The sequence below is a fragment of the Macrosteles quadrilineatus genome, unplaced genomic scaffold (genome assembly GCF_028750875.1).
Source record: "Macrosteles quadrilineatus isolate MER2022 unplaced genomic scaffold, UCM_ALF_1.0 Scaffold_6__1_contigs__length_79288215, whole genome shotgun sequence".
Lineage (NCBI taxonomy): Eukaryota > Metazoa > Arthropoda > Insecta > Hemiptera > Cicadellidae > Macrosteles > Macrosteles quadrilineatus.
Genome location: NW_026542599.1, coordinates 54986024 through 55000479, shown reverse-complemented (window position 1 = coordinate 55000479; position 14456 = coordinate 54986024). Strand labels below are relative to the sequence as shown.

The 14456-nt window shown below is 35.0% G+C and overlaps 1 protein-coding gene across 1 annotated transcript; it reads left to right on the top strand.

The window, feature by feature from the left end:
- Positions 1-4416: 4416 nt before the first annotated feature.
- On the top strand, positions 4417-12207 carry LOC128996654 (deoxynucleoside kinase-like). Its single transcript, XM_054422081.1, has 5 exons — positions 4417-4844; positions 6968-7101; positions 9557-9675; positions 10060-10214; positions 11793-12207. The coding sequence occupies exons 1-5, from the start codon at positions 4551-4553 to the stop codon at positions 11961-11963; spliced, it is 873 nt and encodes a 290-aa protein (XP_054278056.1). The 5' UTR covers positions 4417-4550; the 3' UTR covers positions 11964-12207.
- The last annotated feature ends 2249 nt before the right edge of the window (positions 12208-14456 follow it).

The following is a 14456-nucleotide window of genomic DNA, read 5'->3' as shown; positions in this document are numbered from 1 at the left end:
CGTCACGGCCTGGCAGGCTATACTGTATTATAAATTTTGCTTACTCCGCAGAATGTGGTGACTTGAAACTACAGTAGCGTGAAACCCAAACTGACCACAATTAAAGAAATAGAACAGACTTTACCTCAGCCCGGTCACGATCGATTGTCAATGTCCCTTCGTGTTTTTTGTGTTTTTTGTAATGTGTGTCCGTTCCGTGTATCGTGTTTTGTATATGTCTTATTTATTGAACTCTGTTATTAACGACCTTCGAATGAAGTGATTATTTGACACCTTGAGGCCTGAAGATGGTTCAATAATGAACCGAAACTAGTTGCCAAAATCAGCAACAAAGGATTACTATATGCAGGTATTGTAATGTAAACCTTTTTAAGTAAAGAAATAGGTTTATTATTAACAATTGAAAATATTAAAAACCAACCTACGGGTAGGTCCGTGCCGTGACTGTCTTACTTTTTCCTCCCTCTTAAACTGTATTGTATTGTAAACTATTAATGTCTGATTTTACTTTTATTTAGTTTCACTTTGTTTCAAACTGTTTTCATTAAACAAAATGTTTTTATTTTAGTTAAGTTAATAAATTGTAAATCCACTCAGTGAGTCTTTCTTTTAAATCTTCCCACTCCCGTTGGATTAAAGAAGCCAGCTACTACTCGTAGGTTGAAAAAAGTCATTTACCGTTCCTTTGGGGACAGCTTGATTTGCAAATATATATGCTGTTTTATGTCTCATTCCAGTGATAAATTGATTGTAGTTAGAATAAATGTTAAACAATTAAATTATTTAGAATGCCAGTCCAGAGTATTTCCAGAGTAGGTAATGAATTAACCTTAATTTGCATACAAAAACAGTGGCCAATAGAGTTAAACTCTTTGCAGCACGGAAAAACTGGTGTTGGGTGACCCCAATTAACCGGCACAGAAAATTTTTTGTTGAAATGTTTGTTAATACTTTATGATTTGTGTTTAGAACTATATCAAGTCCTAAAAAAATAAATTACAATTTTTTTTTGTTATCGCTTAGTGATAAAAGGGAGTTACACATGTAACACCGTGCAGCAAATGGAACATATTTTATCAAATCCCCTAAATATTACAAACCAATTTAGAGGGTTTCTTTGGGGATATCATAAATACAAATGCAAATTACTATATAAGAAAGTATATACCGGTATTTTACACATATACAATATAAAGCAATAATACATCATATGGAGACCTGAATAAATGTAGTAAAAGAAAATTCACACACTGATAAATGTAAAAAAAATTATAAAATGTAAAAGTTACTTAGCCACAACAAAGTAATATAAAGTCCAATTTATATTTAAGTAATATAAACATACTAAATTTAAAGGCGGGTATCAATAAAAAATGTTCCAATATGCCCAAACTTTATCCAAAATTGTATTGACACAAGAAAAAACTATCAATATCGAGCCAAAAATATGACAAACCTATTTATAATGTCATATTATTTATAAAAATTCATAAACGCAATTAAAATTAAGTTTCTGGAAGATTTTATAGTTAATTTATTATTTATGGATACGAGCTGTTGGCCCGTCCTACGTACGGGAATCGAGTAGTCAATTAAAACTGAATATGATTCAGAACAGCTAGTTTACAACTTGGTGGCCGATTCACACACACTGGCTTTGAGTACAGTAGCTACATACCACCTTCCACTACATAGGCCTACTATCACTTACCGTACCTTGTTTTACCACCTTGGCCACTGAAACCTCTAAAATGATCCTGGCCTCCCGTTCTCCTTCTATCCCCTGGCATTTCTGGATGACAGGAAGACAGGAAGATACCAGTCTGAAGATGTCTTTCATTACTTGGTCTTCCAAGTGGTCGTCTACCTTGTAGTACTCCTTGGAATACACTTTTAAAATTTGAAATATCTTCTCTCTGCCATGCAAAGCCTGCCCAGCCCATCCGAGATCCGAGCCTTTTGGTCTACTTTTGGAATGTACCCCTTTATCAAGTTTCTGAATCTAACAGTACTACTGGGATAGTTATGATATGGTATGAATCGATTTTGGTTTCTACTGACACCCTGCAGCTTACTGGTCAGTTTTCTACCTACCTACTACGGTTGACATTTTCATTAACGAATAAAATGTGTACTGTATGCAGTCATACTTATATTCAAACATCTAGAAAAAGATGTATCAACACGTAAACCACTTATATCTTAAAGGATTCAGCACTTATACTCAGACGAATTGCATTTATGACAAAACTTGATTATACGTTTAAAATGTTTAGTTAAAAATTACACAATCTCCTGATAACATAGATCTTTTACGGTAGAAAATAAACAGCATTTTAAAGTAAAATAGTGTGTAGGCAAACTCTGACGATCAATATTTTTGTATACAAACAACTTGTAACATAAACATTTCAATGACAGTTAGAAACCAGCTGTTAGTTAAACCACCACTTTAATTCTTTTAAATCGACTTTAACTCGTCCGTCGGCTGCTAGACTTTTTGAAAATTAAAATTTAATTTCTAAAAAACTGAAACCCTAAACTAAAATTATGGCTTCGACATTCCCTAGTTTTCAAAATTATCTTTCTTTCAACACAAAAATCATGAAAATCGGTCAAGTGGTTGATTCAGAATCGTGAAATAAAAAACCCCTATTTCGTTTTAATATTATAGATAGACTATTTATGGAAACCCTCAAAATACATTCTAGCATTATGTTTTATCTATGATTCTAGTTTACTGATTTTATGACTCTAAACTATTACAAGGGACGCTATTACAACAGTACATTACAAAACAGCATAGGAATTATATAATCAATAACAAAATATCTTCCATTTGCATAGAAATAAAGACGGGATCTTGGGCACGAGTCTTTCACCAGGAACAGCTGTTTTCTAGGAGTTATTTTTGTCAGAATGTAAACAAATGGATGGTGCTGCCACCTAGCAAAGGTCCATAGTACTAACATTTAAAGTTTCCAGATGCATAGCGCTAGTAGTCTCGTTTACAAAAAATAAAATGTCTTGCGTTACAAAGATGTAACACCGTGCAGCAAAGAAGTCAAAAAGTCCGTTACATAAATGTAACACTGTGCCTGAAAGAGTTAAGGGTTGAGTTTGAAGATCAAATTTATTCCCGAATAACTTGGAAGAAAATACATAATGCATTGTCGCCACTTTAGCAGAGATGGTGTTATGAAAGAACTTTGTGATTTATGAGTCAGTGTCAGATAACTGTTTTCTTGCTTCCTTGTTGCTGGAATTCAGTTCGAATTTGTCTAATGAATGATAATAAAATATTGCATTCTTATACAAAATAAACCCATCTAAAACAAATAGTTAATTGGATTATTCATGATTACAGTATAGTAGATTATAAAGCTTGTTTGAGTAAAATTTGAGGAGCCAACTGTTTATTCTATCTTTCAGAATAATCAGCTGATAACATGTTTTAAAGTATGTTTGTGGAAACTAGAAATATGTTGCATCTAAGGTCTAAGTATGTGTAAGTAGGTATGCAGTGTCACAAGTATGCAAGTAAGTACCTATGCAAGTAAGGAAATCTGGGCTTAGGCCTAATCTTTATTTGCATATAAGTATCACAATTATTCAAACAACTACTTCCATAAGAATGCTAATCAACTCCTTGTGTAATGTGTATGGGGTTCCACCTAGAATGATCAAGTCAGTCTTTATGGTTTAGTTAAATATTTGAGGTGATGCAATACACTTATGTTGTCAGTCGCAGCAGTCGAAGCCGGGCATAGCGCCTAGAGTTTCACGAACGCAAACCCCGCAACGTTAGCTAAATGAACTGTAGTGTAAGTGAACCATCTAATATTTTAAACGCAGGCTCGTGGCTCATAGCATTTATCTATGCTCATAGGCACAATGATCTGTAGAGTAAGTGAACCTTTCTTCTATATTTTTAAATATAAGACACGAGGTTCATAGGCACTATGATCTATAGAGTAAGTTAACCTTCAATATTATTTACGAGGCTCGTATAGACTATGATCTGTAGAGTAGAGATAACTAGTATCTCTACTAGTAACTAGTATAATATAATATAATAACTAGTATCGTAATATAATATAATATATATCATAATATAGTATATAATATAATAACTAGTATCATAACTAGTATCTGTAGAGAAGTGAGCCATGTGTTATAAGAATTACATATTTAGGAGCTCGTAGTGTCTATGATTTGTAGTGTAAGTGAGCTGTCCCCCAGGAAAAGTATAGTCTACTGTCTAGTAGTTTTCTACAGTCAAGTCAAGTCATATGTTTTTTACGGACAGATATTAATGTGTTTCATAAAATCATCTGTTCTGTCAAATATCACGCAATCTGGAACCGAACCCAATCGTGTTTGTTTATAAACAAAAGGCTGTTTTCATCCCTTTATTGTCTTCTCTAGATTTGAGTTGTGACCGGTGAATAAGTAATCATTATAGTCTAACAACAGTTTTGTTTGAGCATTATCAAGGACATAGTCACTTGTAACCCGCCAAAATCATAATTAACCAATGAAAAATTAACATGTTTTTTAGTTTGGCGCGCAAAGTGTTGAGAAACTTGTTAGTCTTACCGGTGCCACAATTAAAATCATCTATAAACATATCCATATCATCCTTTACCAACAAGAATTTTAACTCATTGTTGAAAATGGATATAAAACCAGTTTCAAAGTCTCCAAGACCATTTACAATATTTGTCGAGGGCAACATTGGAAGTGGCAAAACAACATTCCTAAACCATTTTTCCAAGTATGATGCTATGATATTGTCTGAGCCTGTTGAATTCTGGAGAAACGTCAGGGGACATAACATGCTGGTTTGTATTATAGCAGTTAGGCTACTTTCATCCTTATTTCTAGTAAAAAAATAGGTGTCCAATCCATGAAATTTAAGAATGGAATTTTTTACATCTCTTAGGGCTAATCTGGGCTGCATTTTACTTTAGGTCCTACACTCATTCGAATGGAAATATCGAGCAATATATCGATTAATCGATTGTTTCATTTGATATATCGTTTGGTTAGTTAGGTAAGGTTAACCTAACCTAACTAACCAAACGATATATCGAATGAAACAATCGAATAAGCGATATTTTTATTCGAATGAGTGTAGGACCTAAAGTAAAGTGCAGCCCTAATCTGAATCAAAACTAAACTTAGGCCTAGCCTAGCCTGTCTAGGCTACACGGTTTCTAATGTAAGTTATGGGCATGGGGTGTAGCTTTGTTACTGACTAAAAGCTATATCATTGGCCAGGATCATTTATTTATTAAAGCTAGACCTAATCATAGAATATCAGGCGTCCTTTGATGAACATTTTCAGCCTTTGATGTCTGCGTAATGACTGATTTCTGTTTACAGTAAACTAAGGTTTACAATTAGAAAGTTTTTCATCTAGCAACATAACTTAGTCTTTTGCCTTTTCTGTTGTCCACATTTGTTCGTTAGGGGTACACTTCTGCAGAGAACCTTTGATATTTTATCGGATGAAGTTAGGCCTAACTTAAACGTTGTGATATCATTATATTGGCCAACATATTGGAAACATCCAATAAGCCTAGGAAATTTTAAATTATAGGCTAATGTTTCTAGGTTCAGTTAAAATCATATGACAATTGAATAAGTTAGGATACACCATTTTCAATCGATATTGGGTATGGTAGCTCAGATGAGAAACTGCACAGATAATACTCTTTTACAGTGTGCTAAAAAGTGTTTAGAATAAGTTATGGCTAGGTTAATTTAGTTCAGTTTAGTTCATGATAATCACAAACATGGTAGGTAGGCCTGCCATTTAAAAAAATGTATGTACCTTTTCTAAACTCATGATAAAAGGAAACACAAAAACAAATTGTAGTCTCCATTGGCATGGACGGGAAACTAAGTTAAGCTGAACTAAAATACAAATAACCTAGCCACCACAGCACAGAGTGATAAGTTAGAGTTCAAAAGACCCTATGGCTTAAAATATAAATAGGCCTATTTGCAATAGATTAAAAGTCGATATTTTTATCACTTGAATTTTACTGCACTGCATATGTGCAATACAACTTATTATGCAATTCATATTTCTTATGATATGGCTAATAACATCGTAGGCTCTCTGCAGAACTTTACTTTGTTTTGTGAAATTTTTTGGGCTTCACTCGCCATTATTTTTGTCTGGTGATACACACACCCCATGCAATCATCCAGGGACCAGTTGTGTCTTACACCTTTGCTTGGTATTTGACTCAGATGTGGGATGAAAATAAGTTTACCGGACACCAATCAGCTTATAATGTTTGACAATGAGGGATAACAACAATGTTTGACAATGTTTAAAACAAAAACATAACCTCCATGAGTATAGTCCACTCTAAGTCGAGGCAGCCAAAGGCCGCACTAGATATACGCCGTGCGGCCTTGGGCTGCCTCAGCTTAGGGTGGCGAGGACTATAGTTATTGTTAGTCCTCTAGTCGGTAGGAATATATAATGATTTGTACGGATTTTTTTATCGTTAAGTCAGCTTAGAGTTGTATTGCGTAAAATATCCTACGTCACTCGTCCGAAATGTGTTAACCAGACTGGTATGGTAATCCGGCGCTCGACTTTGTCTTGCACGGGAACGACCACACTCGCCCGGTAAACACCTATTTTCAGGGCTAGTAACGTAAATATACTAGTATATAGTATATATAAATATACTATTTAAAACTATGAAACGTTTTTCCTTAGCATAACGTTTTTCTCGCAAAACACCAGACTTGAATTATCCAGGACGATAGATGTGATGCATGTATGTGTGTGTGTTGTGTATGACAAGTTCTTCATATTGCCAGGCATAAAAAAGGCGAAGCCCACAACATTTCACAAATGATTAACTTAGTCTATCTCAGTTGGAAACTGACATATTTACAGTAAGTTTTTACACATAATATAAATTAATATTTCATCCAGGAGTTGATGTATAAAGACCAAGCTAGGTGGAGTTTAGCTTTTCAGAGTATTGTACAAAAGACAATGCTTGATCTACACCTGCAAAACACCAGTAAACCTATCAAGATGATGGAAAGATCCTTATACAGTGCAAGGTATGTGGCCTATGCTATCCTACGCTGTATGACCCTGTATGCTTAGTGTAAGGTACTGATCTTTGAGTTAAGGACAGCAAATCTTAAATGAGCTAGCGTACATGTAAGTTACTGTAGTTGATATTGTCTTATCTTACAAAATTAAGAATAACTAAGCCTATCTTCTAAAGAACCATACCATTGTGATTGTTTGAATAAAATTTTGTCTTTAGCCTCACATGGAATAAGAATTGAGAAGGTGTGATGAGAACGATTCATCATTGATTGATGAAGATAGTTCCATGGACTTAATGGTCGGCTGTCAAAGTGTCCATTTAGACTGGAGATTGTATTCAGTATCATTCTGCGATCAGTAGATCTCAATCTAAGATCTATCTACATCTAATCTACCAAGTATAGCCTATGTACTTGATAAACAAGCCTGTTGCATTAGGAAAATATTTGAATTAACTATATTCAATGTCAATTATTCTCAGAGGAAAGTTACAGAATTTATTATTAATCCAAGTCAGCTTGAGATAGTTTGCGTTTTATGCACTGTGGCAGTCGCGCCTCGATAGTCTCCTCATATCTCGCGGCTGACCAATCGGTCATGTGACAGGGACACTTTTCTTTTTTGTCCCGTAAACTCACACTCGGGTGGTGGGGAAACTAAAGAGCTTACTCAATTTTGTACTGTAGGCGTGATTTCTGAGTAGTAAATATGGACCCTGAAGTGTTGCACATGTTAGCGACCAAAAACCGAGTCGAGTAATAAAGGTTTTGGACGGTTCACCCAATAAATAGATTTTGATCGTGAGAGGAGTGTTTTACACACTTTTTAAATAATTGAAAGCAGACAATGCTTGATTTATTTATTCATACAAAACATAAAATTTTCAGCTTGAATTAGGTTAATTCACTTGAAAATGTCATTGCAGACGAAACATGACATAGCCTAATTTATTTTGAAGATAAAGAACAAAGAACTTATTTTTATTTTTTATATATTAATTATTAATACAAATCAATATACAGGGTGTATATGAAGTCCCGCACGGGCTTAATATTTTCTAAACGACAACAGATAAATCAATAAGATTTAGTACATCAACACCACACCTAAAAATCCACTTTTTCAAGGAACTATGAATTTTCTGTCATATCATGGGGACGTCCCGCAAGGAGTCAGAAGGAAATCTTAAATAGGAGCATAGGTCAATATGCACATCAAATGAAAGGTCCTTTTTAGTAGAATACAATGCCGCAAACCGCACTTCAAAAGGTTGATCCTGCGCAAAATGGCGGCCGTTCAAATATTTCTTGAATCCGCCATTTTTTACTCAGGCGTTCTTTTGAGCTTGAATTTACGGCATTGTAATCTACTAGTGAAGACCTTTAATTTGATGTGCATATCGACCTATGCTTATGTTAAAAATTTTTTTCCGATTCCTAGGGCTGTGCCCCCTGAGGAGTAAGCGTATAATAGCAATGCAAATTAAATTAATCTTTGAACAACTGTCATTATTGGCTTGGTTGTCCGTTTGAGTTCAAATTTGCGGCATTATATTCTGCTAGTAAAGACCTTTAATTTGATGTACTGCCAACCTATGATTCTATTTAAGATTTCCTTCTGACTCATTGAGGGACGTCCCCATGATATGACAGAAAATTGATAGTTCCTTGAAAAAGTAGATTTTTAGGTGTGGTGTTGATGTACCAAATCTTATTGATTTATCTGTTGTCGTTAAGAAAATATTAAGCCTGTGCGGGACTTTATATACACCCTGTATGTGAAATACAGTGTATGGAGAATATACCACTGAAAAATACTGCTATCACGTCGCAACTGTTGCGGTGCATAAACGTACTCATTTGACAATTAACGTACTCAATTGGTAAACGTACTCATTGAGCCACGCACGACACATTTTTCGCAGCTACAATTTTAAAACCAGTCATGGGTATTAAGAGATCGCCCAAACGCTCACGTGACACTTTGTCGCTATCGCGGTGCATAAATGCTCCCATTTAACTCATAAAATAGGCTTAAAAGACAGGCTTTATCATTTATTTACACACAATGCTGTTGGCTAAATCATCCTAAAAATCATTATCAATTGAGATGGAGCCGCTTAAGTGCATTTTAAAACCAAAATGTGAGTAAAGAATGGAGTGAGATGGTTTGTGTATTTTTTTAGGCTACTGACTATGACCATTTATTAAAAGCCCTAAGATAAATTACAGCTACCCAGCTATAAATTCAAAGCAGCCAGTCCATCAACAATTAAATATATGCTGCCTTAGTAAATGATGAAAACTTAGATTCCAAAAAACAAGACTAAGGCCTACTGGTTTTGTCTAGGTAATAGTAATGAATATTTTTCTTCAATATCTAAGGCCTATTGGTTTTGTCTAGGTAATAGTAATGAATATTTTTCCTCAAAACTCTGTAGCTGTGATAATTCATTTACAGGTATTGTTTTGTTGAAAATCTACATAGAAATAAAGTATTGGCTTCCCCAGACTATGCAGTGCTCGACGAATGGTTCCAGTGGATTGTGAAAAATATGGACACCAGTGGAGATCTTATCGGTGAGAATAGATGCAATTTTAATTGAAGGAGCTAATAAGCAGAAATTACCATGTTATAGGCCTAACCATTCAGTTCTTATTGGTTTGTTTTGAAAATGATGTAGATATATTATGACTTTAAAATAGCCTACTTCACTCTTTTGGCTATTAAAAGTAATTGCCTGATATTTTATGCTTATTTAATTATGTTAGGACTTAATTGGTTTGACTTAATCACCTTTCAAAAGAAACGTGCATTGGCTTGGAAGATGGGTAAATAAATTAAACAGCAAACAAAAACAAACAAATTACAAATTCACCAGGATATTTTTGTACATTGGAAGCAATGCTGACTGTTAAGCAACAATTTCTTGAGATTGCTAATTTGTTTAATTTGGTTGGTAGTCTATTTAAGGACAGATCCAGAGGTTGTACATCGTCGGATAAAGGCTCGAGCTCGCTCAGAAGAGGCTCAAGTTCCGCTGGAATATCTTCAACAGTTGCACCAGATGCATGAGAATTGGCTGGTGAAGAAAACTGCATTTTCATGCCCTGCCCCAGTAAGTGTTATTGATCAGGATTACAATATTGTTAAGCCCCCCATACACTATCCAACATGTTGGACGGACATGTCGGGATCCGACGTCTTGTCGAACATATTGGACAGTGTGTGGGTTCCGACCCGACATGCTCGACGGATATGTCAGGTCGGATGCTCGGTCCGGTAGCACCACCCGACTCGAGCCGTCCGCCTGACATGTTGGCCACAGTTTCCAGTTAACTTGTACTTAGCGAGTTGTGCGTGATAACCGTCCCATTTTTCCATAATGTCATTTAATAATAATAAACAGTTCTGGTCAGAATTTTTTAACTCTACAGAGACCAGAAGGCGTTGTGGGCTGTCAAAAGTAAACTCTATTGCAACAAACAAGCACATAGGGGCAGGATATCCTGATGGAAAAGTGCAAGGAACTGTATCCAGAGTGTGATTTAAAGTTCGTTAACAATAAAATTGAAAATTTAAGAGCCTAGTTCCATAGGCTCTAAAAATCCCTAAAATCATCGCTGAAAATCCCCCTGAAACAGCTAACAGTCGTCTCAAAATCCATCTCAGAACTAATATTTCACCTGACTTGTTGGGTAACATGCTCGATAGTGTGTGGGAAACACCCGACATAAGTCAGGTTGGATGATGGGTCCGTCGTCAGGTCAGGTTGTCAGGTCGGGTGGCATGTTCGATAGTGTATGGGGGGCTTTAGCTTGGAGACGAGTTAGTGCTTTATTAAAAGTTGTTAAGGATTACTTACGACTTTGTTCTTCCTAAAGAAATTAGTTATTTGTCATTTAATAAGTTAATAGAAAAATAGATTTATTTATAGAATTTTGTTGGATAAGGAAACTTTAGAAACCATTGAAGCAATCTGATTATTACCATGAGTCCAGTGCTGAAATGGGACAAGAACAGAAATTATTGTTATATTCTTTTTCATTTAATCAGAACACTGTACAATGTTGTCTGGAGCGTGCTAATAGGATTTTCTAAGGGTTGGTACGCGATTTATGGCCCTGGTCAGGGGTGACTACAGTGCCTGATGTTTTCTAGACGACTAAATTGACAATTTCTTCCTAGTGCCAGCTTATAAATTTTATCTGTACCAGGCAGGAGCTATGATCACGCCTTCTTATTCTCCATTATCCCTCTTACATCCCCTTCTATCTATGATGCTTGTGAGCATTATAGGCAAACCAAAACGGCCATCACAACAACAAACAAAACAACCGAACAACCAAAACAGTAAACGACAGTGACAGACAACAGTATTTGTTTACAATAAGATAACGTTAACATTCTGTTGTGTTGTGTTACTTTGTATGAAGAAAAACTTTATAATGTGATGGAGCAAATTAAACATTGATCTGAAATGACTACGAGAGCATTAAAAGCTAATTCAACATTGTTTAATGAGGTTAATTTAGCAGATCTTTTTGTAAACTATTATGAAGGCCTATTATGATTTTTTCTATATTTACTTACTCCCATGGCCATTTATACCCTAGAAGGGTTTTGGACCCACCAACAAATACCAACATTTCTATATTTAGAAGGTTAATTTACTGATCAAACTTTGTTTCTCTAGGTGGTAATTGTAGACGCCAACAAGGATTTGTCAAGTATGGAAGAAGAGTATGAGAAATGTGAGACGGTGATGATGAACAAGGGTTCAGTGTTCTCTATCAAGAATCGTTCTCCGGCTGTGGAGTCTTACCGTTCAGGAATCACTCAGTCCCCGACCAAAGTTGTATTGTGATAAAGAAAGTCATCATGAAAATAATCTATGGGCCAGAAAGCTTTAGGAAATTGTTTCTGTAAGTACAGTGCAATGTGATGATTTAGATAGGCTAATAATTTCAATTGTTTGTTTAAGTGTTTGTTATTTAACTGATCTATATTTTGGTGTTAAATTTACCAAGCCGCTCTTAGGCATTTCTGGAAATTGAAATTGATACCTGTTGATTGTAAGCTAGTTAAATAAACATATATGACATTTTTCAGTTAGTATTTTTATTCATTATATTATTATTATAAAGGGTGCGCCAAAAAACCTGATGGTTTCTGTTTTGTAATAAGTCAGCTGTTATACAAGCTAGAGGCCTCATTGTTGTAGTGAAAGATTGCTTATGTTATGCCATTTTAGGTTATGTTTGGTGAAACATCACTTCATTGAAAGAAAGTTACTGTCTAGTGTGGTGTGGGGCACGGCTTGGAGTCATCGAACCATATGTTTTTGAGGACGAAGGGGGAACACCCACTGTCACTGTAAACTCGGAACGCTATGTGGACATACTGAGGGGGTTTTTGGTTCCACAACTGCGAATGTTAGGAGGGATAGACATGACCAACACGTGGTTTCAACAGGACAGTGCAACTTATCATACAGCCAATTATTCAATGACAGTTTTGCGTGAATTTTTTCCCGGTAAAGTGATCTCACGGTTTGGTGATGTGCGTGGTCAGCTTGATCCCCAGACTTAATTTTGTGTTACTGTTGGCTATCGGTATACTTAAAAAGCAAAATGTTTGTTTCAAAATTTCGAACCATCCATGAACTCAAGCAGTGTATCCGGGAAGAGACTGCTTCTATTCATCAGGCTAAGGTGACTGCAAATATGCAAAAAAAAAAAAAAAAAAAAAAATGGGAAGCCTGCGATTAGGAGAAGGTCCTAAGTGATATAATTGTGCATAAATGAAAATGGCATAGTAGTGTGTACAATATAATATTATTATATACATAAAATTGTATTTTGTTCTTGAATTATTTAATATTAAAAACCGTCAGGTTATTTTGGTGCACACTTTATTATACTGTATTACACAAAACATATTACTTTACTGTGGAATCAACAAAAATTGCAACTTAAATAGCAGCTTTCACACTCGTTAACCTTCCCTATATCTTTGTTGCACCCGGTATATAATTAATTATTAGCTGTTTATCTGCATTGCAGTATTTACTCGACCAGACCGATAGAGTCAGTGGTCAGCGCCACTAGCCGATTACTAGCTATATATTGGCTGTTGCGGGCTCTACATCTCAAACTCAAATTATCCTCCGTCTATCCATGACCTACTCTCATAATTGGCTACTTACGTGCCTTGTGACGTGGTCTTTTGTTTGGTTTTAAATTCACCTTTGGTTTTATGCTCTTAGGCGGACCTCTATATTTTAGCTGTAGAAAAACGTTATACCTCGATGCTAGAAGGAACATTTCAAAATTCTTAACAAAATTTGTATGCGTTGAAAAGGTAAAAAAATGCTGATCATCTAATGTCACCTTTCCTTTAAATATTGCCTTAAAATCCCTGCGGACAATCGCGTCATTCGCCTATAGGGTCTGATGATGATTGGAGTGTCCAATCGAAATCGATCACCACCTACCATCTGTTTTGTATATTTACCGTCTTGTGAGTAACAGTATAAGCGTAAATATATGTTTTAAGTGTTATAAGATGTTTCTTTTATTTACTTTCCGTAAATTTAATAACACGTACAATGCTGATCAAGAAGTTATCTTATTTTTAATAGATGACATAAGACTGATCATAATTTAAGAACTTTTTTCTCAACTCCTATAGCTTTGTAGGTTTTGGCTCTAAAATGGCAAATAAATACTGTAAATAATAAATGTTTCATGTTTACTAAGTTTTGGAACCTTTGTAATGTTTTGATGCCAAAGAGAAAAGGACGACCAAGCTCAGTGCTATTTTCCACTGTTCAGACGGTGTTTATTTTATAGTAACAGTATTATATATTAGCTATTATTCTTTTACGGCTCTAAAGTAGTACTCTTATGTTTGTAAAATTTGGGTTTGTGGGACCAACAAATCTAGTTGAAAAATTTTTGTTATATTGTTTTTCAAAGTGTTTGTTTACTGATTTTTGTATTTACGTTTCAAACTGTGTACTTTTTAAAAGTAGGTTTGAAGTAAAATTAGTTTTATTCATATATGTAGTGTGATATTTTAATAATAAAAAGATTTTTTTAAAGCTTTTGTATCATATTCAACCCTTAAACCCCTTGAGCTGAATCTATAATCTTCGAATGATACTTAAACTAATGTCAATCCACGTCTGTTTGTGCCTTTAATACTGACAAATTGTTTAGATGAAAAGCGATTAAGTCTCCTTCCTTACTAACTGGCTGGGTATAGACTAAAAACTTAAAAAAACCTATGTAGGTAAATTTATGTTAAAACTTATACCAACCAGTATTGCATTTGCAACCAAACTGATTTTACAAAA